Raw genomic sequence first — 27,500 nt, forward strand, 5'->3', positions numbered from 1 at the left:
GAGGATACCTTTCTCTTCTGTGTGTGTGTGTGTGCGCGCAATAACCCTGTCTGACACTGTTAGCCTAGCTTAGCATAATTCATTGGAAGTGGGTCACACCAGTTAGCCTAGCTTAGCCTATAGCTAAAACTTGACATGTTCCTTTAGCACATAAGCATGCGCACGCAAACACACAGCTCACTCACCTGTAACATGATGAGGTCTTTATCGAACATCTCCACTCTGCACTTCACATTGTGGTAGTAGTAGATCTACACACACACACACAATTGTAAGACAGAGTAAAAAGATGTTGATAAACAATCGTAGTCAAAGCTGTAGATTTTCCTCTGAAGCAAACAGCATCCCTCGTTACCTGATTGACCAATGAGAAGCCGTTCCTCCGCCACATCCCAGCATGCACCTGGGCACAGAGCACCAGGCAGCGGAGGGGGTGTTCTATCAGCATGGGGGGGCTCAGCTCACTCTGGGGGTGGAAACATACATCATCAGTTACTACGACTGAAACACTAGTAGTCCTGAAGCTCACACACACGCACATGCAAGCACACACACTCACTCACCAGGGGTAGTTGCTCAGGAAAGCGGTAGGCCACTTCTGATTTGCTGAGAAGAACATGTAAACCTGGGAAGAGCCAAGTGTTCATACATCAGAAAAGCTGAAGGGAGGAAGAGTGCGTGTGTGTGTGTTTGTGTGTGTGTTTGTGTGTGTGCGCGTACGTGAGAGTGTGTTTGTGTGCGCGCGAGTGCGAGTGTGAGTGTGAGCGTGAGCTACCTGCGAGAAGGCGAGACACGGGCAGGTGGATGCTGACTTTCTCCTGGCTGACGCAGTAGCGGATGGTGTCGACGGAGTGTCCGCACATGCTCAGCGTGATGGGCTGCTCCCCGTCTGTGAAGCCACTGTGGCAGTGTGTGAGGATGGTAAGGCACTTCTTATACGCCTCGATCAGAACCCGCTCCTGCACACACACACACACACACACAGGAAAGCAATGGCAGTGTGTGAGGATGGTAAGGCACTTCTTATACGCCTCGATCAGAACCCGCTCCTGCACACACACACACACACAGGAAAGCAATGGCAGTGTGTGAGGATGGTAAGGCACTTCTTATACGCCTCGATCAGAACCCGCTCCTGCACACACACACGCGCGCACACACACGCACAGACACACACACGCACGCGAACACGCGCACAGGAAAGCAATGGCATTGAGACACATTCACAAGAAAAACAGGTGGATACAGACACCACATCGGGTTGGTTGGTTTGTGTTTATTTATTTGTGTGTGTGTGTGTGTGTGTGTGTGTGTGTGTGTGTGTGGGAGAGAGAGAGAGACTCACGTCAGAAGAACACCACTCCTGGATCATTGATATGATGTGTGTGAGTTTCATCTGTAGGGTGAAGGCCGCTTCCCACTCCGGTTCCATCTCTATGTGCTGGCCAACCTGCCTGACCACAGGGTCCATACCCTACACACACACACACACATACACAATCATTAAATACCCTAGACACACACATAAACACACAATCATTAAATACCCTACACACACACATAAATACACAATCATTAAATACCCTACACACACACATAAACACACAATCATTAAATACCCTACACACACACACATAAACACACACACACATAAACACACACACACAATCATTAAATACCCTACACACACACACACACACAATCATTAAATACCCTACACACACACATAAACACACAATCATTAAATACCCTACGCACACCATGGAGGTATTATATATATAACTGGAGAGAGTGATTAAGTGGAGTGGTGGAGTGGTGGAGGCTAGGCTAGTAAATCCGACCCATTCATAGTCAACACTATATTGAACACTGGGGCTCCAATCCAGCGCCAGTAGTTCCAAAACTGGAAATGACGCATGGACCAACGCTGATTTTTATTGGATATTCTGTAAAAAAAGGGTCGTCCTCCAGTTCAGAGGGTGGCGATAATGCACATACATTGCTTGCCACGTAACAAGAATAAGAAGAAGTTGCTCGAGAATGCGCGGGGAGGCCAAGTGGCGTCGCCCTAAAGCGCAACTCCATTTCATTGGTTAACAGAGGCTCTAATGAATAGCAACTTCATTTCATTGGTTAACAGAGGCTCTAATGAATAGCAACTTCAGTACAGTACAACTCCTCAGAAACGGTAAGATATTTGTATTAAATGCATAGCCTGGAGATCCCTAGGGTTGCATGTTGCCATGGTAGCTCGGTCACACTCTTTAAATAAGCATGCAGACCCAGATAACACTGCTCTCCTCCGGTGTTTGATGTGAAGTTGTGTAGTTAATGCAGTCATTCATATTATTGCTACAGTGTTTGATGTGAAGTTGTAAGGTTAATGCAGTCATTCATATTATTGCCACAGCACAGTGGACATGTTGCATTCTTTCATAGCTAGCTAGCTATATGTAGAGATTTTCAGATTGGTTGGTGTAAAACACCTTGTTTTTTTCAGTGGCAGTATATTATTTATAGGGAGAAAGTCATGGAAGAGTCAGGGAATTTTAAGGTTGGCTTACAACGCGCCTGGCTCCAAACTGCCATGCCAACGTGCCTGGCTCCAAACTGCCATGCCAACGCGCTTGGCTCCAAACTGCCATGCCAACGAGGCTGGCTCCAAACTGCCATGCCAACAAGGCTGGATCTTGGTCGTTGCGGTCAAGCTGCAAGTTTGGTACCCTGGTGCCCCGTGTTGGAGGTTGGGTGGGGTGACTGCTCTCTCCCTTCGCTACGTCTAACTGAAGATCATTTAATACCTACACATACCTAAGTCCATTTGCTAATTTAACACCATGAGCGAGCACAAACATCTGTGGGATAGCATCGCTCAACACCACTTGATGGCTTTAGTTTACGCATTAGACACATTGCCCTTCATTTAGAGTAGGCCCTTTAAAAGTAGACACTAGGCTACAGCTCCTTGAAATACATCGTATTCACACATATTTCACAACCATTTAGTAGGGCCCATTTAGAGCAGGGGCCATTTAGAGTAGAGTAGGGCCCATTTAGAGCAGGGGCCATTTAGAGTAGAGTAGGGCCCATTTAGAGCAGGGGCCATTTAGAGTTGGGACCATTTAGAGCAGGGGCCATTTAGAGTATATTAGGGCACATTTAGAGTAGAGGCCCATTTAGATTAGGGCCCATTTAGATTAGAGGCCCATTTAGAGTAGAGTAGGGCCCATTTTAGAGCAGGGCCATTTAGAGGGCCACTTAGATTAGGGCACATTTGAGGGGGCCATTTAGAGCAGGGGCCATTTAGAGCAGGGGCCATTTAGATTAGGAGCACATTTAGAGTAGGGGCCCATTTAGAGCAGGGCCCATTTAGAGTAGGGGCCATTTAGATTAGGGCACATTTAGAGTAGGGGCCCATTTAGAGTAGAGTAGGGCCCATTTAGAGCAGGGGCCCATTTAGAGCAGGGGCCCATTTAGAGTAGAGTAGGGCCCATTTAGAGCAGGGGCCATTTAGAGTAGGGGCCCAATTAGAGTAGGGAACCATTTAGAGTAGGGACCCATTTAGGAGTAGGCCCAGTTACCTGCATGCACTTGAGCAGCTCCAGGAATGCGTCCAGTCCTTCCAGAAACTTCTCTCTGAGCTTGTCTGACCATTCAGTGGGGCGACTGATCAGGACGTACCTGCAAAACATGCACAACGCTGTTACACACACACACGTACTAGAGATCTCCGATAAGGCTCTGCACCCTGCAGTGACAGTCTCACACTCACACACACATGTGTAATGCGTCTGAGGTCTCCACTCACACAGTGGGCTCTGCACCCTGCAGTCACAGTCTCACACACTCACACACACACGTGTACGTACTTGAGGTCTCCGATGAGGCTCTGCACCCTGCAGTCACAGTCTCACACCCTCACACACACGCGTAATGCATTTCTGAGGTCTCCGATGAGGCTCTGCACCCTGCAGTCACAGTCTCACACACTCTCACACACACACGCAGTATCGCATTTGAGGTCTCCGATGAGGCTCTGCACCCTGCAGTCACAGTCTCACACCCTCACACACACATGTGTACGTACTTGAGGTCTCCGATGAGGCTCTGGACCCTGCGGAACTTGAAGGCCTGCTGGGCGGTGTAGCGCTCGAACTGGAATCGGCCCTGCAGGTCCCGGTGGCGCAGGTGGTCCACGAAGGTGCGGATGATGGTGGTCATCAGGTTCTCCTCCGTGATCAGCATGCGCGCCTGGCCAGGTCACGAGGGGAAGGGTCGGGGGTCAACACAACACAGCACACACCCGTGTTCTCACTGTGCGTGTGTGTGTGTGTGTGAGAAGCAAGAGAAGCTGGAGTGCAGGGTCTTGTAAGGGGTGGATATGGTGGATGAGTGTGTAAGGCAGCTGACCGCTGCGATAGCGTAACAGCTGATGGTGTGCGTGTGTGCGCAGTTTCTGTTATGTGCTATTCTGCTTTGTGCATGTGAGAAGCATGAGTGTGTATTATAGTTAATTGTTTGTACGCTGTGTGTGTGTGTGTTCCAGTCGATTATGTTATTTGTGTGTGAATGTGTGTGTTGGCATAACACACACTGGTTTGGTAATGCTAATGGGAGGTGGTGATGAGTGACGAGTTTAACTCTCAGGAGAGTTCATCTAATGAACACACACTAACAGTAAAATGGCTCATCTGATAAGAACACACACACAGTTATTCTACTCTATTCATGTTCAATCCACTCATCAGTGTCTGCAACCTTTCAATACTCTATTCTATTCACTCTTTCAATACTCTACTCTATTCACTCTTTCAATACTCTACTCTATTAATACTCTACTCTATTCACTCTTTCAATACTCTACTCTATTCACTCTTTCAATGCTCTACTCTATTCACTCTTTCAATGCTCTACTCTATTCACTCTTTCAATGCTCTACTCTATTCACTCTTTCATTACTCTATTCTACTCTATTCACTCTTTTATTAGTGCTCAGATCTCCGTCTACTCATTTATTCATTCCTCCCTCCCTCTCGTCATACTTTTCCCTCTCTCAATCACCACCCATCCATCCCCCTCTCTCAATCACCACCCATCCATCCCCCTCTCTCAAATCACTCACTTTCACCCATTTCCTCTCTACTTACCATCCATCCATCCCCCTCTCTCAAATCACTCACTTTCACCCATTCCTCTCTACTTTCTATCATCCATCCTCCACCCTTCTCTCTCTCTCTCGCTCTCCATCTCCATCTCTCTCGGCTTCCATCTCTCTCATTCCATCTCTCTTCCATCTCTTCGGCCAGCTTCCATCTCTCTCTCTCGCTCCATCTTCCATCTCTCTGCCAAGGCTCTCTCGCAAGGCTTCTTCGCTTCTCTCTCTCTCTCAAGACCCATACTCACCAGGGAGGGCACTGTGAACATTTGTACGGAGAGGTCTGTGACCGAGTACTCCCTGTCATGGTCGTCCCTCACATAGTCACTCTGCAAGCGTTCATAGTTCTGACGGGGGTGGGGGGAGGGGGAGAGGAAACAGAGAGAGGAGGAGTGTGTGTGTGAGTGTGTGTGTACTCACCATGGTGGGGACGGTGAAGAGCTGCACTGACAGTGAGGTGATTGACACTAAGCGCTCGTGGTCGTCCTCCATAAAATCGGTCTGGAGGCGCCGGTAATTCTAGACAACAAGGGGGGAGATTCACCTTCCTGTCAACGGCCACCAGGCCCCTCCCACCCCTCCTGTCACAGGCCACCAGGCCCCTCCCACCCCTCCTGAGAATCTGACAGGTACTGGGCATACATCCCCCCTCTCCCCAAATACCCCTGGGCCCATTTAAGAGGGACTATGGGGCAGCAGAACCCAACATACAAACACTCTATCTCCACGGCAACACTTACATGTGGAGTAGGGGACCTCTGACCTCCTCACTAACAGGACTGATTATGTTTACCTGCTTGTTTAGGTGCCCTGTTTCAACAGGACTGATTATGTTTACCTGCTTGTTTAGGTGTCCTGTTTCAACTCAGACTGATCACCCCATTATATTATGTACATTTATATATCACAAGGGCTTGTCAGGTGCATAGTAAAATGTACACATTAATTAGTCTGAATTATCATTAATTAGTCTGAATAATCTAGATTGCTCCCCTGATAGACCCCCACTACCCTCTCCCAGCCTTGCACTAGGAAGTTGCACTCTGATGACGTCATGAGCACAGAATGGCAAAGCCAATGGCAGGCCAGGCACACACTTTTCTGGGTGCAGGTTTGAGATTCCTCACCCCACGTTCTACATCAAGAGCACAGGCTTGCATGGCAAGAGGAGACCTTAGACACCAAAACAGGTCGATCTCTCTCAAACCGTAACCCAGACAACAAAGGCAAGCTTATTTAACATAATTAAACAAAGGCATTTCATTAGAGCATTTCAGTAAAGCAAGTGCTATACTCAAACCAAAGATGAACACATGAAACATTTTCATTAGCAAACATTTTTTACATATTTTCTCCGTTAGTTGTTTAATTGATGGTGAAAGAGTGCTTCACACGCAAGAGCAGAGGTCAGCCAGATGAGAGCAGAGCCCTCGTGAGAGCATCCTGTAGGCTGCTCTGTGATGCGATGAGCGGCTAATCTGGCTTGATCTGGATAACATGGAGCAAGTAGGGCTCAGGACGGGTATCAAGGAGCAACAGGATAGACTTCCTGTTGTAGGACTTCCTATCTAGACTATTGAGTCAGGTGTGTGTGAGCGCGCGTGTGTGTTGACTAGGACAGTAGACGTCTGGGAGGCTGTGCCAAGCCTTAATCAAAACTTCAGGAAGTTAAATACAAACACACACGCACACACACAGAATAAGAAGTTGATACCTATCTGACAAGGCAGGCGTGCGTGCGAGTGTGTGTGGGCTGATAGTGGAGGGCAGAGGCCAACACTCTCTGGATCCACAGCAAGCTCTTCACCTATTGGCCAATCTACATGGCAGGACTTTACGGCCGTTCTGATGTTGTAATTGTACACACACACACACACACACACACACACGTCTTGTTTTACACAAGGCAGGATTTTACCCACGTTATCTTGTGGTTCACTAATTAACAGCCTGTAGGTTTGGGGCTTGTTCAGGTTACCCACGTTACCTTGTGGTTCACTACAGCCTGTAGGGTTGGGGCTTGTTCAGGTTACCCACGTTACCTTGTGGTTCACTACAGCCTGTAGGGTTGGGGCTTGGTCAGGTTACCCACGTTACCTTGCCCAGGCTGAGAGTCCTGATGCGCACTCAACAGAGAGGATCCCATTTGGGGCAAGACAGGTGGGTCCTGCTGCAATCTTAGGTGGACATAACATGGCATTCCATACCACTGACATCACAAAGAGAACCTTCTAGAACTAAGAGGGCCCTTGTGCATTCCTGTGTAATTTATAAAACAGGAATGAGTCTTAAAATAAATGGATATTATTACACAGTAGTATCAGTATTATGTAAAGACTACATTTCCCAGACTTGCCTTGTTCAGTATTATGTAAAGATTACATTTCCCAGGCTTGCCTTGTTCCAGTAGAGAAGACTACATTTCCCAGGTCATGCTTATTTCCAGTGTGAACCCTAATCAGAGTAACTGCATGCCTTTAACTCCGCGTTCTCTGGGGATTCCTTACTGCTATGCAATAGTTGTTCATGTATCCAGCCAGAAGAACTACTAGTGTGTGCGTGTGTGTGCGCGCTTTATTGCAGGCCTTCAGCCAAAGTCCTTTTAGGCAAGTCCCTCCACTCGGCGGCCATATTGCAACGCTTTTTGGGCACTCATCGGGCATCCTACTCAGCAGAAATGCGTGTGCGCAAGGCTTCATGACGCCAACCTTGCTCCAGCGGCGAGTTCACAACACATGATTGGCACAATGTCTTCACAACACACCATATGACTGGCTCAATGTCTTCACAACACACCATATGACTGGCTCAATGTATTCACATGTCGACGTTTTGCCGAGGAAGGAGTGGGACAACGGCCATATTGGTGTTACAAACTAGCCCCTATGCATTTCTATGGAGGATTTTTTGAGTGTTGTGTCTCCTTTTTAGAAAGTCTCTGCATGTGTTCCTGCTGTGAGGGTGCAGGCTGGTCAGTTCTGGTCTGACCAGGTCAGTTGTGGTAGGTCAGTGCTGACGTTAAGGGTAAGGGATTAATGGAAGCAGGCACAGAGCAGGGCGGGGGAGGAGCTTACCTTGGCAAACTGGATGGCAAACAGCTTCTTGTACTTCAGGTCCATGAGGAGACTGCTCATAAGCAGCTGGTGGTACACATTCCTCGCACCTGTGTGTGTGTGTGTGTGTGCGCGCGCGCGTGTGTGTGTATATGTGTGTGTGTGTGTGTGTGCGTGTGTGTTGTGTGTTTGTGTGTGTGTGGTGTGAGAGAGACAGGAGACAGTGGTGACGCATTATTTAATCTCTGTTTAAATGTGTACAAAGGTTTGAGCATGTGTGTGAGGTGCGGGGAGTGAGCGGTCTCACCTTTCCACATCTTGGAGTCGCAGAGCATCAGCGTGTCCACTAGAGAGCCCTCACCATCTGGACCCCTCTGGAGCCCAACCTGGCACAGCACCCTCCGCAGCGCATCTACAGAGAGAGGGAGAGAGAGAGAGGGAGAGAGAGAGAGAGAGAGAGAGGAGAGAGGAGGGAGAGAGGAGGGAGAGGGAGGGAGAGGGAGGGAGGAGAGGGAGAGGGAGAGGGAGAGAGAGAGAGAGAGAGAGAGAGAGAGAGGGGGGGGGAGAGAGAGGGAGGGGGGAGAGAGAGAGAGGAGAGAGGGAGGGAGAGAGAGAGAGAGAGAGGGGAGGGAAGGAGGGAGAGGGAGAGAGGGAGGGGGAGAGAGAGAGAGGGAGGGAAGGAGGGAGAGAGAGAGGGAGGAGAGGGAGAGAGGGGGGGAGAGAGAGAGCAGTTGTCTTCATGTCTGGTGTATTGGCCTTATAGTAGCTAGTTTAACATAAGTGAAGGACAGAGGTGCGTTCATATTCCATAACCAGACCAGAACGTTCCCAGTGAACATGTTAGTCTGAACCATCTCAATGGTAAGTGTCCAACTCCTAACATGTTCTCAGAGAACTACCTCCTGTGTGTGTGTGTACTGGAGTGCCTGATGACATGTCCCATCCAGCACAAGCTCTGTGTGTGTGTGTGTGTACGTGTGTGTGTGTGTGTGTGTGCGTGCGAGCGACCCCCACCTGAGTGCCTGATGACGTGTCCCATCCAGCACAAGCTCTGTGTGTGTGTGTGTGTGTGTGTGTGAGTGTGCATGTGTGTGTGTGTGTGTGTGTGTGTGTGTGTGTGCGTGCGACCCCCACCTGAGTGCCTGATGACGTGTCCCATCCAGCCGAGGGCTTTGAGTGCAAAACACTGATGTGCCACTACTGAGGAGTGCATTACCTGCACACGCAAGGGCTTCGACTGCCGACTGGTGTTTCTCTGTCAACACACACACACACACACACACGTAGATCACGGTCATGCGATGGCTCAGAAGTTAAAGTAGGCCCAGAGCAGAGGCCCTATCCAGCCATTTAACTCACCACAATAATAGACTTGGCCTGCTCACAGAACTGGAAGTCCCCATACCGCACGGACTTCCTCCCCTGGAGGAGAATAACACCACAGCACCCCGTCAACACAGCCCAGATCACACACACACACACACACACTCAATTCTAGGACGCTGAGAGATTAATCCACTTCAAACACAGTCTTTTTTTTTTTTTTACATCAAAAACATCACACACTTACATCTGGAACATATTTACACCTTCCTAACACACAGACACACACACTCACACTCACACAATCAACTGGCACCTGTCCTAACACAGACACACACCCAGACAGACCGACTGACACACACTCACACACAGAGAGAGACAGAGTGGACTCACGTCTCTGTCGACGGTGGTGGCGAAGCTGACGGCCTCCTTCTGTGTGCAGTTGACGGCCTTCTGCAGAGTGTAGATGACCTGCTCGTACGTGTGCACCTCGTCATTAAACAGCATGCAGTAGTAGGTGTCCGCCCGCTCCCTACACACACACACACACACACACAGAAAGGGAGGGAGGATTCTTGGTGGTGTGTGTGTGTGTGTGTGATGATGTATGTGTGCAGATCATGAAATGTCATGAACTGGTCATGTTGAGAATGTCTGTGTCAGCCTGAGTGGAACACACTGTGTTCTGCTGTTCTGGTGTGTGTGTGTGCATGTGTGTGGTAACAGAGTGTGTTCACATGGGAGTTCAATGCAGAGATGCATATTCTGAAGGTGTGTGTTCGTGTGTGTGTGTGTGTGTGTGTGTGTGTCCATACGGTGGTTCAAGGCCTTGTGGCAGCTCGTCCTCCTTCTCCCAGGTGAGCATGTCGACGGCATACTTCAGCATGATGGAGAAGACTTTATAGGTGCGCGCAGCCATGTCTGGAGTCAGGTGGGCAAGGGGGTCCTACACACACACACACACACACACACACCACGATGAAGACGTTATAGGTGCGCGCAGCCATGTCTGGAGTCAGGTGGGCAAGGGGGTCCTACACACACACACACACACACACACACACAGCACGATGAAGACGTTATAGGTGCGCCTTGAGTCATGTCTGGAGTCAGGTGGGCAAGGGGGTCCTACACACACACACACACACACACACACACACACACACACACACACACAGCACGATGAAGACGTTATAGGTGCGCGCAATCATGTCTGGAGTCAGGTGGGCAAGGGGGTCCTACACACACACACACACACACACAGCACGATGAAGACGTTATAGGTGCGCGCAGCCATGTCTGGAGTCAGGTGGGCAAGGGGGTCCTACACACACACACACACACACACACACACACACACACACACAGCACGATGAAGACGTTATAGGTGCGCGCAATCATGTCTGGAGTCAGGTGGGCAAGGGGGTCCTACACACACACACACACACACACACAGCACGGCTGAAGACGCGAGATGCGCCGCAGCCATGTTAGTCAGGTGGGCAGGGGTCCTGCCACCATGTCTGCTGGAGTCGGGTGGTGCACACACACACACACACACACACACAGCACGATGAAGGCGTTTCCTATAGGTCTCCGGCCGCTAATCATGTCTGGAGTCAGGTGGGCAAGGGGGTCCTACACACACACACACACACACAGAGGTCTTATAAACACATTACTGGATAGGTGCTACTTGCTTGATACGCTGAATGATAGAAGCATTAAAGTCGCAAGGAAATATGAGATGGACACACAAAAATAGGGCATAAAAATATATTTCTTCAGTAGTGTTAATCTTTACTCTTTAACTATAAACAACATGAAATTACTGTGTTTAGGCTAATTTACTAACATAACATGACATGAGTGTTGAACACTTCTGCTGCAAGTGCATGTTGTGTGTGATTTCTGTATGCTACTGAGACCTTGTGTGGGTGTGTGTGTGTGTGTTTTTCTGTATGCTACTGAGACCTTGTGTGGGTGTGTGTGTGTGTGTGTGTGTATGATAACAGTGCTTATGTACTGACCATGTGTGTGTATGAGAACAGTACTTATGTACTGACGTGTGTGTGTGTACAAGAACAGTGCTTATGCACTGACCGTGTGTGTGAGAGAACAGTGCTTATGCACTGAACGTGTGTGTGTGTGTGTATGAGAACAGTGCTTATGCATTGACCGTGTGTGTGAGAGAACAGTGCTTATGCACTGAACGTGTGTGTGTGTGTACGAGAACAGTGCTTATGTATGGACCGTGTGTGTGTGTGTGTGTGTGTGTGTGTGTGTATATGAGAACGAGTATATGCACTGACGATGTGTGTGTGTTGACGGTAATGCGGAGAACAGTACTTATGTACTGACGTGTGTGTGTGTACAAGAACAGTGCTTATGCACTGACCGTGTGTGTGTGTGTGTGAGAGAACAGTGCTTATGTATGGACGTGTGTGTGTGTGTGTGTGTGTGTGTGTGTGTGTACGAGAACAGTGCTTATGCACTGACCGTGTGTGTGTGTGTGTGTGTGAGAACAGTGCTTATGCACTGACCGTGTGAGTGTACGAGAACAGTGCTTATGCACTGAACGTGTGTGTGTGTTTTTTATTCATAAACTTCCAAGCTGTGGGAACTCTAAAAAAGCTTCTACACACACACTTCACCGCAGTACTTCCTTCAGCTGTGTGAGACACTAGTGGTTGGGGCAGTCCCATGCCAAACCAGGCTAAACCCAGTCCCAGGCCAAACCAAGCTAAACCAGGCCAAACCCAGTCCCATGCCAAACCCAGCTAAACCAGGCCAAACCAAGTCCCATGCCAAACCAAGCTAAACCAGGCCAAACCCAGCTAAACCAGGCCAAACCCAGCTAAACCAGGCTAAACCCAGTCCCATGCCAAACCAAGCTAAACCAGGCCAAATCCAGGCCAAACCCAGCTAAACCAGGCTAATCCCAGTCCCATGCTAAACCAGGCCATACCAAGCTAAACCCGTACCTGCACACTCAGAAGGGGTTAAAAAGGTGACATATTTCCAGTGTCATATTTCTTGGCAAGGTCTGCGCTCCCTGAGAATGTCACGTCTAACCATCATCGACACATGGGAAATATAATGCAAACCTGAAATAACTTGTGAACAAGCAATAACTTTCCAAGACAACATTAAACTATTAGGCCGAGGTAAATTCACAATCGCACTCAGTGCAGATTCTTTCACAAAGCAATTAAAAATGGCCAGCTGTGGGAACGTGAATTTGCCAGTTTTTAAGCTCACCTCAGCAAGTCTCATTTAACCCACCGAGGGCAGAAGAAAAGTAGCCTAACAATGTGATGTTTTACCTCGAGTCTATAGTCAGAGATACACTTTAGAGTAGAATGCGGCATGTTTTACCTCGAGTCTATAGTCAGAGATACACTTTAGAGTAGAATGCGGCATGTTTTTGTTAGCAAACATTTTCTTATTTTCCTCCAAACCAGGCCAAACCCAGTCCCATGCCAAACCAGGCCAAACCCAGCTAAACCAGGCCAAACCCAGACTCTCTACCTGCTGCTGCCAGGGGACAATGGTGCTGTTTCTACTGACGCAGCTAAGAGGCCAAAGCTGCAGGAGGAAAGACAACCGACTGGGTTACTGACAGGCTGAGGGACGACTAGCAGAGCCACTACGGAGGTGTGTGTGTGTGTGTGTGTGCCAGGGTAAAAGACCACCTCTTGAGAACTGTCATGATGTTGGTGTCTGATGTGGGCTGGTGCATGCAAGTGCAGTGTTGTGTGTGCGACTCACCACCTCCTTGAGAACAGTCATGATTCTGGTGCTGGTGTGTGTGTGTGTGTGTGTGTGTGTGTGTGTGTGCCAGCCACCTTGAGAACTGTCACTGATGTTGGGCTGGTGCGTGTGTGTGTGTGTGTGTGGTGGGCTGGTGTGTGTGTGTGTGTGTGCTCACTTTATATCGGCCACTGATGTTGGGCACCTCTTGAGAGCTGTCGCTGATGTTGGGCTGGTGTGTGTGTGTGTGTGTGTGTGTGTGTGTGCACCTCTTGAGAGCTGTCGCTGATGTTGGGCTGGTGTGTGTGTGTGTGTGTGTGTGTGTGTGTGCTCACCTCTTGAGAGCTGTCGCTGATGTTGGGCTCGTGTTTCTGACAGTAAGGACCCTCCTTCCACGCCTCCGTGTCTCCACAGTCGCAGAATCCACCGCCCCCAGAGGTAGTCATCTGCGCACACACACACACGGACAGTTACAAACACACACGGTCAGTAACACACACACACACGGTCAGTAACAAACATACACACACACGGTCAGTAACAAACATACACACACACACGGTCAGTAACACACACACACGGTCAGTAAACACACACACACACACACACACACACACACACACACACAGGGACAGTTACAAACACACACGGTCAGTAACAAACATACACACACACGGTCAGTAACAAACACACACACACGGTCAGTAACAAACACACACACACGGTCAGTAACAAACCCACACACACACAAGGTCAGTAACAAACACACACACACACAGTCAGTAACAAACACACACACACACAGTCAGTAACAAACATATGTGCCCCTCAACCCCAAATCACAGGTGAATGCAACTCTCTGATACTCACACACACACACACACACAAGCAGAGGAGTAAAAAGCTAAAAAGGTAACAAATTATTTAGTTATGAGCCAGAAGAAGAATTCATGTACACAAATTGTACACACACACACACACACGGGGAGTCAGCTGCTTCTGACAGTGAGGTTTCCTGATCGGAAGAAAAGAGCCACTTCACAATCAGACATATGTCTCTCTCTCTCACACACACACACACACAGTTAAATCCTGACAAGAGCAGACACAAGAGCTAGCTGTCACAAACATACACACACAAACACACACACACAACTGCTGAATACATAGTAGAGGAAACATTGGTGTGAATTTATAGTGTGTTTTCACTGTGTGTGTGTGTGTATTTATAGTGTGTTTTCACTGTGTGTGTGTATAGTGTGTTTTCACTGTGTGTGTGTATTTTTAGTGTGTTTCACTGTGTGTGTGTGTGTGTGTGTGTGTGTATAGTGTGTTTTCACTGTGTGTGTGTGTATTTTTAGTGTTTCACACTGTGTGTGTGTGTGTGTGTGTGTGTGTGTGTATTTATAGTGTGTTTTCACTGTGTGTGTGTGTGTATTTATAGTGTGTTTTCACTGTGTGTGTGTGTGTGTATTTATAGTGTGTTTTCACTGTGAAAATGGGATGTTGTTGTATTCCAAACAATAAGCCAACAGTGGTGGAAGGGCATTACTATGGTTAAATCTCACTATAATCTCCTAGCTGTGCGATATGTCCCATTCCAACCCACTGATTTGATTCGTGTTCTTGCCGTCCACTAGGCCATTCTGCTGTGGCGAGAACAAAACAGTGATGTCACATGGAAAGGGTGAATTGCGAGTTACCCTCATCCTTCTAGTTGTGTGCCACCTTCATTTAAGTGGACACTGGCTGGCTGTGTGTGTGGTTCGTGTGCTTCCCTAACTGGGCAGTGCCCAATACACAAAGACTGGGTTTGTAGAGATGGGCGTTTCTACCTGAGACAGATCGGCTTGGCTAGCTGTGTGTGTAAACCTCTGAAGTGCAAGACTAGCTGGTGTGTGTGTGTGTATTATCCATCGTCATGGTGACCCACTGACCACTAATAAGATCAGAGCTGATCCTGCGGGCCTCATCGCGCCAGCAAACTCACAACCATATGGTGAAGATGTCTGTCTAGTGCACACACTCACACACACAGTACGCATGCACAGACACAAACACGCACAGACACACACACACACACACACACACACACACACACACACACACACAGCACACATGCGCACACACAGCACGCGCACACACACGCACACAAAGTTCTCCCTTCTCGGTCTCCTTCCAGCCCTCACACACACACACACATTTCACTTGTCCATCTGATTTTAAACACAAGCCAGTTGGCAGGTGAGTGTGACACAGTGACCTTTACGTCACTCAGGCACTGATACGCACACATACAGAATGCATGTTATTTACTTACACACACACACAGAATGCATGCTATTTACTTACACACACAAACACACACACACAGAATACAAGTTATTTACTTACACACACACACAGAATGCATGCTATTTACTTACACACACAAACACAGAATGCATGCTATTTACTTACACACACAAACACACACACACAGAATACAAGTTATTTACTTAAACACACACACAAGTTCAAATACAGCATTGCAACACTGAAAGTTCTCTTTTTTGGTTTTGTGCAGTCCACTGTTTGTGAAGAGAGAGAGAGAGAGATGTATCAAGATGTGTGTGTATGTATCAAATGTCTTACCCTGTAGCGGTGTTCTTTATGCACGCTACCCAGGAAACACTGCATGCACAACACACACGTGGGGTCTGCAGCACACTCCCTGTGAAACAACAGACACACACACACACACACACACACACACACACACACACACACACACACACACACACACACACACACACACATGTCCACACACACACACACACACCAATTAAGGGTCTGATACAGGACATTAGCATGTCCAGGACATGAGGCCACACACAGGACATGAGGCCACACACAGGACATGAGGTCACATGAGGTCACACACAGGACATGAGGTCACACACAGGACATGAGGTCACACACAGGACATGAGGTGCAGGCCGTCTCTACTATGGCATCACACTTCAAAGTACACCGTTTCCGCTGCTCTGTAGAAATCTGATAAGGAGCAGCAGTGTTCAGTGACCAGGAGGGACCTCACAGCAGTGAGTTTCCACACACACACGCACATTTCTACACTTACACAAACATATATCTGCTGTACACTCGGTTCAACACACACATCCACTATATAATTGAATCAATAGAATGTATATAGGAATATATATTCTTGACCTGTGGAAGATGTCCCCTAATATGCCACTAGCCTAGCGTAAAGATAGCATTTCCACCCCTAACAAACCACTAGCCTAGCGTAGAGATAGTATTTCCACCCCTAACAAACCACTAGCCTAGCGTAGAGATGGCATTTCCACCCCTAACAAACCACTAGCCTAGCGTAGAGATAGCATTTCCACCCCTAACAAACCACTAGCCTTGCCTAGCGTAGAGATAGCATTTCCACCCCTAACAAACCACTAGCCTAGCGTAGAGATAGTATTTCCACCCCTAACAAACCACTAGCCTAGCGTAGAGATAGTATTTCCACCCCTAACAAACCACTAGCCTAGCGTAGAGATAGCATTTCCACCCCTAACAAACCACTAGCCTAGCGTAGAGATATGCTGTAATCCAGATTCATGGTACAGCCCCCGCCCGAGTTGGAAAGTGTGAAATCTCCCAGATGCCTCGCGACATTTCACCAAGACACGCTCCCTTTTGTCCCACTCGGGGCTCCTGAGACACCAAGCAGGGGTGCGTTTCCCAAAACTAGATTCGCTCACTAACTTAGCAACTTTGTTGGTTGCAATGCAATTTCCCATTGCCAACCAACTAAGTTGCTAAAAGGTTAGCACCCGCACCCTAGAATGACTCGACAAACAAAGATGGCTGCCCCCATAAGTGATGGTAGATGAGATGCATTTTTTTTGTATTTGTACTACATTGGTCGTTTTAATGTCGATTTTGAAATGCTCTTACACATTTTATTACATTGCTGCTTTAATCCGGTCTGAATGAGTGTGTGTGTGTGTGTGTGTGTGTCTATTCATTTCATGTAACAGAACACCAATAACCATGTGGTGAACCACGTTTAAAGCAAGCTGTGCACATTTCTTAGTCTGTGTTTAGGGATTTGACACACTGTGGACAGGTTTGATAAAAGCAAAGGCTGCAGGAAACGTTTATTTTTTATGTTTAGTGTCTGATATCATGGAGAGGTTTGGATAACACAAGAGGCTACTAAAAGGCACTACTTCAAAAGACTACAATGAAATGAATAAAGGACACACATAAGAAAGCAGGTGTGTGTGTGTGTGTGTGTGTGTGTGTAGAGTGACTGAGCTGAGCTCTTTCTGCAGGAGAGCAAAGAGCACACAGTGGAAAAAACTGTAGAGGAAAGAAGAAAGTATCAGAGAAGGAGCAGCAGGAGAGGAAAGGGTAGAGAAAGGAGGGATGACGAGAGGAGAAAGAGAAGGAGCAGCAGGAGAGGAAAGAGTAGAGAAAGGAGGGATGACGAGAGGAGAAAGAGAAGGAGCAGCAGGAGAGGAAAGAGTAGAGAAAGGAGGGATGACGAGAGGAGAAAGAGAAGGAGCAGCAGGAGAGGAAAGAGTAGAGAAAGGAGGGATGACGAGAGGAACAAGAGAAGGAGCAGCAGGAGAGGAAAGAGTAGAGAAAGGAGGGATGACGAGAGGAGAAAGAGAAGGAGCAGCAGGAGAGGAAAGAGTAGAGAAAGGAGGGATGACGAGAGGAACAAGAGAAAGAGAAAAGAGAACGAAATTGGAGGAGAAAGAAAGTAAGAGAAGGGAAGGCAGAAAAGAGAGAAGTTCGCTAGCAAGTTAGCTAAGATCATATTCTCTGTTAAGATGGAGAGTTTGGGAATGTGTTATGATATCGCCATCTAGCGTGGCGGAGTAAAACATTAATACTTGGGTCTACTTACAGTGTTTCTCAAACATTTTCAGACGGGGGACCACTTAACTAACCAATAAAAAAAGAAACGCGACGGACCACCTAGCTAAAAAAAAAAAAAAAAAAAGATTAGACCTACTTCAACAGTATATTAGCCTACACAATAGGCCTACTCACTGAACAACCTTGCTTATTGTCTTTGCACTTTGCTTATTGTGTCAGATTCATATGATTTAACTGGCATATCTTACATAGACAGTGTTGCAGAACTGTTTGGATTTACATACAGTAGCCTACAAGTTGGTTCAATATTGCAAACAACTCATCTATATCATATTTTACCACGCCTGCTTGCGGACCAACAGTGCGGATAACACTTTGAGAAACACTGGTCTAATATGATCACGACAGTGGTCCATTCAAATCTTTTACTGTCTATGGTCAAATCCCAGCCGAGCTATAACTGTAGCTCGACTTACCTGTCCATGTAAACATACTGACTGACAAAAATCTGAATGAGTTCTAACAAACGAGTAGCCCTGTGGACACACAATATTGAAAATTGAGATGTGTGAAACACTATTGCACTGAAATGGTAATCAGAAATAATTTATTATAAAAAAAAAAACGACTAAAATGTTTTGACTAAAACTGACTAAGACTAAGATACCTTTAGTTTTCTTTTGACTAAAACTAGACTAAAATGACAAGACTTTTTAGTCGATTAAAACTTGACTAACAAAAATTATATTTGAATGACTAAATATGACAAAGACTAAAAAGGACATTTTGTCACAAGACTAAGACTAAGACTAAATTAAAAATAGGTGACAAAATGAACACTACTCATTATGTCTCGTCAAAAAATGATTACAGCTCGTTATGTCTCAAAAATTCATTGATGAAGGAAGGTTTGCTTCATCACAGAGAACCATAGTCATTTTTACTTAGGCTAGACTAAAACATAAGAGAAGAACTTGGCACTAACCATGTAGTCGTGTTTTCTATAGCATATTCGTTAACCTGTCGCTTAAAACTCTTTAAAAATGTTGGGATATGTCTGCAGGTGTTTAGCCAAGTTCCATCGTGAGCCTACTGCTTTTAAATGACTTTGAAACATATTTCACAAACGGGCCTCTGTGTACCTGATGGCTTGCCTTCACTATTCAAGCGATGTATACCTAAATAGTTGCAAATTTCACTGCACCTTTTGTTTTATCCACAAGGCCTAGAACTGTCGGCAAAGAACTATGTTGATGTTGGCTGCGCCCTCACTCACTCAGAGCTGCCTGCTTGACACGCCCACTTGCCTAGATGCGTGCAAGGAGCAGTGAGAGCAGCAGTTCACACAGACACAGAACTTGATTATTTTAATAAAGTTTCGATTCTAAAAACGTTTGAAATCGTATCGTTTTTTGCGTGAAGGCATCGTGATACCTTTTTAGTATCGATACACCGTGCAACACTAGTGTGTGTGTGTGTGTGTGTATACACATGTCACTAGTCACATAGATAACTGGGATATGTAATCTTGCTATGACATAATGTACTAAGCCAGGACAGCTGTAAGTGCAGAGGAGGATTCAGGAAACATGGGCTGTGGTGACAGAACAGGTCAGGTAGCCTCAGAGGTCAGAGGTCAGGTAGCCTCAGAGCAGGGTTGTGCCAGTTCACAGCTTTTCTGAACTAGTTCAAGTTCAGTTCATACATGCTCAAAGTGAACAGTTCACATTCAAAGTTCACAATTTTAATTCTGAACTAGTTCAAAGTTCAGTTCATTTGACTTTTTTCGTGAGATATTTAAATAAATACTTTTTTTCACACTACGAGCAAATCACTATATGTTCTTTGAAGCTGCTCATTAGACATTTGCTCATGACACTGCAATTGTGGGTTTCTTTACCAGGTGATGAAACTTGCAGCAGTACAGACAAGGTAGACCAGTTCTATACTTAGTGCAATGAAATCCAGCCCCTCGGCGCCTTCGTCGCTGCTCGCTACGGGCGCTGCTATGCCTACCCGGCCTGCTGCAATTCATCACGGGTAACGCAGCGGAAGCCAGTATGCTATTCAACTATTCTCAGCCGGACACTTGCGCTGCCCGCAATGCATTGGCGCACACAATGTCAAAACCATTTCTGTCTGGTGATACATAATTTAAAAGCCGCACCAGCGGTGAATACAGGAGGGAGGAACTTTCTCGTTATGCTTCAAAAAGAGAAAACAGATGTCACTCAGTTTTCAATGGAAAACAAATTCCAACGCTCATTTACAGTGATGTCTGCCGCTCATGACACATAATGTGAACTAATTCACGCTCAAGTTCTTTATTAAAAATGTGTTGCGCTTCAGTTCAACGCTCCGCGAAAAAATGAGCGTGTTCAATGAACGCGTTCTTTTGAACTCGTTCACGCACAACACTGCCTCAGAGGTCAGAGGTCAGGTAGCCTCAGAGGTCAGAAGAGGTCAGGTAGCCTCATGACCTAGACCGCACCTCAGTTGAGATTGAGTGCAGAATCTGCGCAGCCATTGTTTTGAATGCACTGCTCCATCTGTCATCACATAAAGCCCGCCTCATGCCAGATTAGCAATTGTGATTGGGTGCCCGGGTTTTAGGGACATTGGAAATGGGCTTTAATGACCTCTTGGCCAGACGGACCTGCAGAGCAAATCCGAATTTGCCAAAGGTTCGTATGGGTATTGCCAGGCTAAAGATCAGGTGGAATGATTTGGGCTTTTTCTTTATGTGTGTGTGTATGAGCGTGTGTGTGTGTGTGTGTGTGTGTATGAGTGTGTGTGTATGAGTGTGTGTGTATGAGTGTGTGTGTGTACCTGCAGAAGTAGGTGGGCTCTCCCACTTTAAAGACGTGATCGCAGGTGTGTGTGTGTGCATGAGCGTGTGTGTGTGTGTGTGTGTGTGTGTGTGTGTGTACCTGCAGGAGTAAGTGGGCTCTCCCACTTTAAAGACGTGTCCGCAGAGCTGGGAGGGCTGGTTGATCTGCTCCAGCTTGGCCAGGCCGGTGGAGGGCTCCTCCCCACACAGGTACCACTCCAGCGGGGACTGCAACAGCAGCTGCGTCAGCAGCTCCTCACTCTGGGGGTTCAGGTTGGGGCCCTGGCAGTAGATCTGAGGCACGTAGCACGCCAGGTGCTGGTACACCTCTCTGGGCAGGTCGCTCACCTGCAGCCATCTCTGGGGGGGGGAGGAGAGGAGAGGGAGGGAGGAGAGGAGAGGGAGGGAGGAGAGGAGAGGGAGGGAGGAGAGAGAGAGAGAGAGATAAGAGTGGAGGAGAGAGAGAGGAGAGTGGAGGAGAGAGATAAGAGTGGAGGAGAGAGAGAGATAAGAGTTGAGGAGAGAGAGAGAGAGAGAGAGATAAGAGTGCAAATTATCGGCCAGAATTCTGTTATCGGACCGATAATAATATTTAAATTTTTTCACTTATCGGCTAAAAATATATCGGCCGCCGATATATCGTGCATCCCTAGAACACACACATTTAGAAAAATAACACACACCAATAACACAGATATACAACATCCATCTAGTCGCCTAGAAGGGAAAAACAAGCGTGTTTTAGGCCGTGGTTTTAGGGGAAGGGGAAGGATTGGACCGGTGTTTACAGGTGTACACAGGTGTTTACTCAGTTGTTTACTGTATTTACGGTGGCTGGAGAGGAAGGAGGTAAGGTGTATTAGGACCTAGCCAACACCCCCACCCCCACAACAAACACCCCCACAACAAAACACCAACAGCTCACGTATTAGGACCTAGCCAACACCCCCACCCCACAACAAACACCCCCACCTCCACAACAAACACCACCAGTTCACGAATTAGGACCTAGTCAACACCCACACCCCCACAACAAACACCCCCACCTCCACAACAAACACCACCAGTTCACGTATTAGGACCTAGCCAACACCCCACAACAAACACCAGCAGCTCACGTATTAGGACCTAGCCAACACACCCACAACAAAACACCCCCACAACAAACACCAACAGCTCACATATTAGGACCTAGCCAACACCCCCACCTCCACAACAAACACCACCAGTTCACGTATTAGGACCTAGCCAACACCCCCACAACAAACACCCCCCCCCCCACAACAAACACCACCAGCTCAATGTGATAGGACCCCAGCCAACACCCCCACAAATAAACACCACCAGCTCACGATTAGGACCTAGCCAACACCCCCACCCCCACAACAAACACCACCAGCTCACGTATTAGGACCTAGCCAACAGCCCCACAACAAACACCACCAGCTCACGTATTAGGACCTAGCCAACACCCCCACAACAAACACCACCAGCTCACGTATTAGGACCTAGCCAACACCCCCACAACAAACACCACCAGCTCACGTGTTAGGACCTAGCCACACCTCCTCCTCAATCAGCTGATCCTCCAGCACAACAAACACCAGAAGCTCACTTGATACTGCCCCTCTCGCCCCAAGTATGCTCTGATGGACAATGAGCGAGTATGAGGAATTAAAGCTCAACGTATAGAGGGCTATGATGATCTGCCCCTAAGCTATAGGCTTCTTCTACACCGTATTCAGCGTATATGCTTGTGAAGTGTATATGGGCTAATGCCATATAGGCCATATTAGGACCTCATGCACTGTGAAGCGTATATGGGCTAATGCCATTTCTTTTACTCGTATCTGCTGTATGTGAGAAGGCCAATGAATGGACTGTGTAAAACAGGAGCGCTAATTACCTCAAATCGAGTTAAGATCAGATCACATGAAAAGAAAAGCAACGTTTCATCTGTAACATGCACACACACACATACACGCACACAAACACGCGCGCATCGCTATTGGCAGGCCGATCTTTAGATTTAGCTGATGACTAGCAAAGGGCCTTTCCCCACACTCCTTGTCTTTACAAAGACCGAGACAGGCATCTCTTTCTCCCGACCACAGAACTGCGTCACGATTACACTGTCACCGTTATCAGTGCACGAAAGCACAAAATGTCCAAAGCACAAGACGCGGACACAAATGAGTTTTCCCACTGAATCCAAAACTGCTCCTATGAATAGAGAGCCATGCTGAGCTGTGCTGTGCTGAGCTGTGTTGTTATACCACGCTAGGCTGAGCTGAGCTGTGTTGTTATACCACGCTAGGCTTGGCCTGTGTTGTTATACCACGCTAGGCTTGGCCTGCGTGTCCTCAATTCTCCCCCGCCGGGCTGGGCCGGGGATGACTGGGTGCTGCTGGGATCCTGCCAAAGAGGATTAGGGAGGGAAGGGTGACCCGCCTGCCTGCCTGCGTGCCCTGTGCCTGCCTGCCTGAGTGCCAGCGTGCCTGCCCGCGTGCCCTGTGCCTGCCTGCCTGCCTGCCCGCGTGCCTGCCTGCCTGCCCTGTGCCTGCCTGCCTGCCTGCCCTGTGCCTGCCTGCCCGCGTGCCCTGTACCTGCCTGCCCGCGTGCCCACCTTCTTTGTGTTCAGAAAGTGTGCCACCGCCAGGTCAGAACCGATTAGCCCAACAATTCACTTCCTATTTACACCTCCAAACAACATCACCTGTGCAACACATGCACTATTTACACCTCCAAACAACATCACCTGTGCAACACATGCACTTCCTATTTACACCTCCAAACAACATCACCTGTGCAACACTACCCTGGATGCATGCATGCCACTGCAAAACCTATGCTGCACAGCGCACACCCTGCATGCCACTGCAAAACCTACAGTATGCTGCACAGCACACACCCTGTCTAAAATTGAATGGATTGGTCTTAGGGTCTGTGTCTGTTAGTTCAGTCCGTACAGGTGAAGTTAGAATAGTCCTCTAGGTAGCATGCAGTCTTTTCCTTCTGTCTGTCTTACACACACACACACACAAAATAATAAATTTATTTTTTTAAATTAAACAATGAACACATTTATTTCTATTTTAACTTCACCAAACGGCTAAAGCCTCTACGGCGACAGGCCCACGTAAGGGAAGCGTGGCTCCAGATCCTCGCGAAAGATAACACGGCAGGATGTCACCTATTCTTCACATTCCTGGCAGCATACCAGTTGGGGCTCAGGTGACTGAACATGATCATAGCCCACAGTGCTGCTGTGGTCCTGGCTGTGCCAGATAGCCCCCATTTCTCTTCTCCGCCAGTGGAAACATCATAGCCCTACAGCAGCACAGTGGACACATCATAGCCCTACAGGACACATCATAGCCCTACAGCAGCACAGTGGACACATCTTGAATTTCCCCTGGGGATCAATAAAGTATCTATCTATCTATCTATCTATCTGTAAGGATGCTGAACTCTCTCCTTCCTCTCCCCCCTCCACCCTCAGCTACATAACATCCTGGACATTGGACCCAAAATGGCCGCCTGCACTACCTAACTTGCACACTTGCACACACTTTACAACTTGGTGTTGTTGTCCTGAAAACACAACACTTCTGCTGCTCTTACATAACTTGCACCACTATGCCACTTTCTTTCTTACTTAGGTCAAACAGAACTACCCAAGCCTTTTATTGGCCTGACTTTGCACTAGTATTTTACTGACTGTCTATGCACAATTTCAACCAAATTTTGCTGCTTTATTTTTTCATTATTATATGTGCCCTCTTATTTACATATTTACTTACTTTTTTGTTTACTTGAATGTTATGTTTGTCTGTGGACCTAAATTGGCAAAATATGTCTTGTCTTCACCGTGGGATAGTGAGAAACGTAATTTCGATCTCTGTATGTCTGGAACATGTGAAGAAATTGACAATAAAGCTGACTTTGACTTTGATCTACATCATAGCCCTCATAGCCCTACAGCAGCACAGTGGACACATCATAGCCCTACAGCAGCACAGTGGACACATCATAGCCCTACAGGACACATCATAGCCCAACAGGACCCATCATAGCCCTCATAGCCCTGCAGGACACATCATAGCCCTACAGCAGCACAGTGGACACATCATAGCCCTACAGCAGCACAGTGGACACATCATAGCCCTACAGTGGACACATTATAGCCCTACAGGACACATCATAGCCCAACAGGACACATCATAGCCCAACAGGACACATCATAGCCCTCATAGCCCAACAGCAGCACTGTGGCAGGTCCTGGCTGGGCCAGGCAGCCCCCATTCTCTGCCAGTGGGCACAGCCCTCCCCTCCCTCCCACCATGTCTCATCATAACCATAAATAACCTAAATGAGTACTTACATATAACATAAAGCCTAGCAACCACAAATAACCCATGCAAATGCTTACATTCAACATGAAGCCAAAAGCAACATTAGGAAAACAACCATTATGTATTTCCACAGACACTTTTCTAAATCTCTTCCATTCTATTAAAACCGAAATGAGTAAATATTGAGAAAATAAATGCTGCTGTGTCACAATCCATATGTTGCATAAGGGGCTTGCGTGAATCCCATACTAACACACTTACATGAGAACTGCAAACAGAAGCTAGCCGGCTCCTCTTCCGACTCGCCGACCCACTGACCTGGATTTTCAAGCCGGGGCCAAGCACATCAAGTGCGACCAACTGTTACATTAGGCTATTGGGTAACGTTATATGTCAGTGACGCAGCCTGGTGCACGCATATATTTTAATCGCGTCCCAGACAGGTTAAACAATGACAGGATTTCTGAAGATGTGCTACGATGTACGTTAACGTTAAACACATGTGAAACAGCATGATTATGTTCGTGACCAACAGACGGACCTGTCTGCTGTACCCCTGGCGATTTTTTCCCCTGGACAAGCAGCTGAACGATAACTCAGTTCCTGAGCACTGCTGTCGACATACTTTACCGCACAATGCCGTTACCGCTCAACGTAGCCCATGCTATACATGCTATAGCTACCATTACATTGTTAATTTCTGTTGACAAGCATGACAATCCAGCTCGGACAAGCCAGTGACATTAAAATTAACTTTCCGTGTACGCAGACGACATATCACTTCAGGAAAAGGAGCGGTTAAATGGCTAGCTGCCCAAACATACCTGAGGTAAAATATGCACCAAGTTGCCGACAATAAATTACAGTTATTACAATACTAAAAGAAACTGGAAACAGTATATAATGCTAACCAGCTAGAAGCTATTGGCTTGCGGACACATTTGACATTAACGTTGACTGTAGCAATAACGTTAACGTTATCTTCATAGTTATCTAACGTTAACGAACTAGCTAGGCACACAACCAAACGGGTGATCTGCTTATTTTAAACACGAACATTGAATTATGACGTAAAACACACCTAACAAATATCGATACAACGCTAGACTTTAAACTAAACAAAATAAGCGTCAACAATCCTTCGAAAGGTGGCTAACAAAAATAGAACTATACCCGGAAGACAAGACCCAATAACGTTAACATTGCATTATAGCAGACTTGTCATACTTGTCAACCATTGTCATTGGTTTGCAGTTAGTTTATTTTCTTGGCAAAATCCATCTAAAGTACTCAATTGCAAACTGGTTTAAGCAGGCGTTGGCATTTTCAGGAAAGACAGCTAGGAACGTTAACGTTAGCTGCTACAACGGTGAGCGTTGTTGTTTAGCTAATGTTAGCTTGATAGCGAGCTCTACCAACATCCCCTTTGTCGATTTAGTTCATACAACTGAAGGACAGACTGTCTTCTTCAGTCAGAGAATTCATTGCCTTACTCTCTAAATAATTTTACAATTAGAATAAACCTATGCAAACAGCAGGGAACTATTACCAAATACCAAAGACAGACAGCTGGCTAAGCTAACTGGCTAACTTAGGTCGCAGCGACAGCTCAGGGCAGTTGAGAAAAACAAGCCGTGAGAAAGGGAAAATGAATTTCACAGTGTTGGGTGGGGACCGAACTAAATTGTTTTCGAGATAGTATGGATCAAAACATATTGTCTTGTTTGTCAAAACTGTCGCTTACCGATGCTGTGTCCTTGGCAGAAAAATTCAGAAATTCGCTACAGAGAGCGGACGGTACTTCGCGATCCGATTCGGCCGCCGCCATCTTCACTTCACTGGTCAGCGTAAGCGAAGGAAACGGAAATCAGCCGGTTGCTTGCCCAAACTTTTTTTCGCTGACTAATGAAAAACGTGATCTCTAGATGGAGTGACGGAACAGGCTTTTCGTGGCTCAGACTTAATCAAAAGTTTACGGATACAAATAAATAAAACAAGTGCATACTCTTCATCTTTTATTAAGTAAACAGTGTAGCCTTTCTCACAGTGTAACACTGATAAAACATTGCATATAACAAAACACAGCATAATTTACACAGCTTTTTGCGTGCAGTCATTGTTTTGTGTATTTGAGCTCCAGT

General features: G+C 47.1%; 2 protein-coding genes across 4 annotated transcripts in view; both read right to left on the bottom strand.

Annotated features, from left to right (window-relative positions):
• Positions 1-27,218, bottom strand: part of ubr2 (ubiquitin protein ligase E3 component n-recognin 2) — a 58,611-nt gene extending 31,393 nt beyond the window's left edge. The window contains exons 1-18 of one of the 2 annotated variants that reach the window (XM_048270429.1): positions 27,104-27,218; positions 21,105-21,364; positions 15,919-15,997; positions 13,620-13,730; positions 10,347-10,477; positions 9,925-10,063; positions 9,568-9,630; positions 9,343-9,463; positions 8,516-8,620; positions 8,230-8,318; positions 5,404-5,502; positions 4,088-4,251; positions 3,582-3,681; positions 1,346-1,474; positions 776-959; positions 564-625; positions 356-466; positions 186-251 (exon numbers count right to left, since the gene is read on the bottom strand). In XM_048270429.1, coding sequence (XP_048126386.1) covers positions 186-251; positions 356-466; positions 564-625; positions 776-959; positions 1,346-1,474; positions 3,582-3,681; positions 4,088-4,251; positions 5,404-5,502; positions 8,230-8,318; positions 8,516-8,620; positions 9,343-9,463; positions 9,568-9,630; positions 9,925-10,063; positions 10,347-10,477; positions 13,620-13,730; positions 15,919-15,997; positions 21,105-21,364; positions 27,104-27,187 — 2,097 coding nt within the window. In that variant the 5' untranslated portion in view covers positions 27,188-27,218. Of the gene's footprint in view, positions 1-185; positions 252-355; positions 467-563; positions 626-775; positions 960-1,345; positions 1,475-3,581; positions 3,682-4,087; positions 4,252-5,403; positions 5,503-5,575; positions 5,675-8,229; positions 8,319-8,515; positions 8,621-9,342; positions 9,464-9,567; positions 9,631-9,924; positions 10,064-10,346; positions 10,478-13,619; positions 13,731-15,918; positions 15,998-21,104; positions 21,365-27,103 lie in introns of both variants that reach the window. The other variant, XM_048270430.1, reaches the window with a different exon arrangement.
• Positions 27,219-27,361: 143 nt separating this feature from the next.
• Positions 27,362-27,500, bottom strand: part of si:ch73-193i2.2 (polycystin-2) — a 20,718-nt gene continuing 20,579 nt past the window's right edge. For both annotated transcript variants that reach the window (XM_048270432.1, XM_048270431.1), the window contains exon 15: positions 27,362-27,500. This exon is cut by the window's right edge and continues 139 nt beyond it. The gene's annotated coding sequence lies outside the window, so the exon portion shown is untranslated.

This window comes from Alosa alosa, chromosome 18, assembly GCF_017589495.1.
Source record: "Alosa alosa isolate M-15738 ecotype Scorff River chromosome 18, AALO_Geno_1.1, whole genome shotgun sequence".
Classification (NCBI taxonomy): domain Eukaryota; kingdom Metazoa; phylum Chordata; class Actinopteri; order Clupeiformes; family Clupeidae; genus Alosa; species Alosa alosa.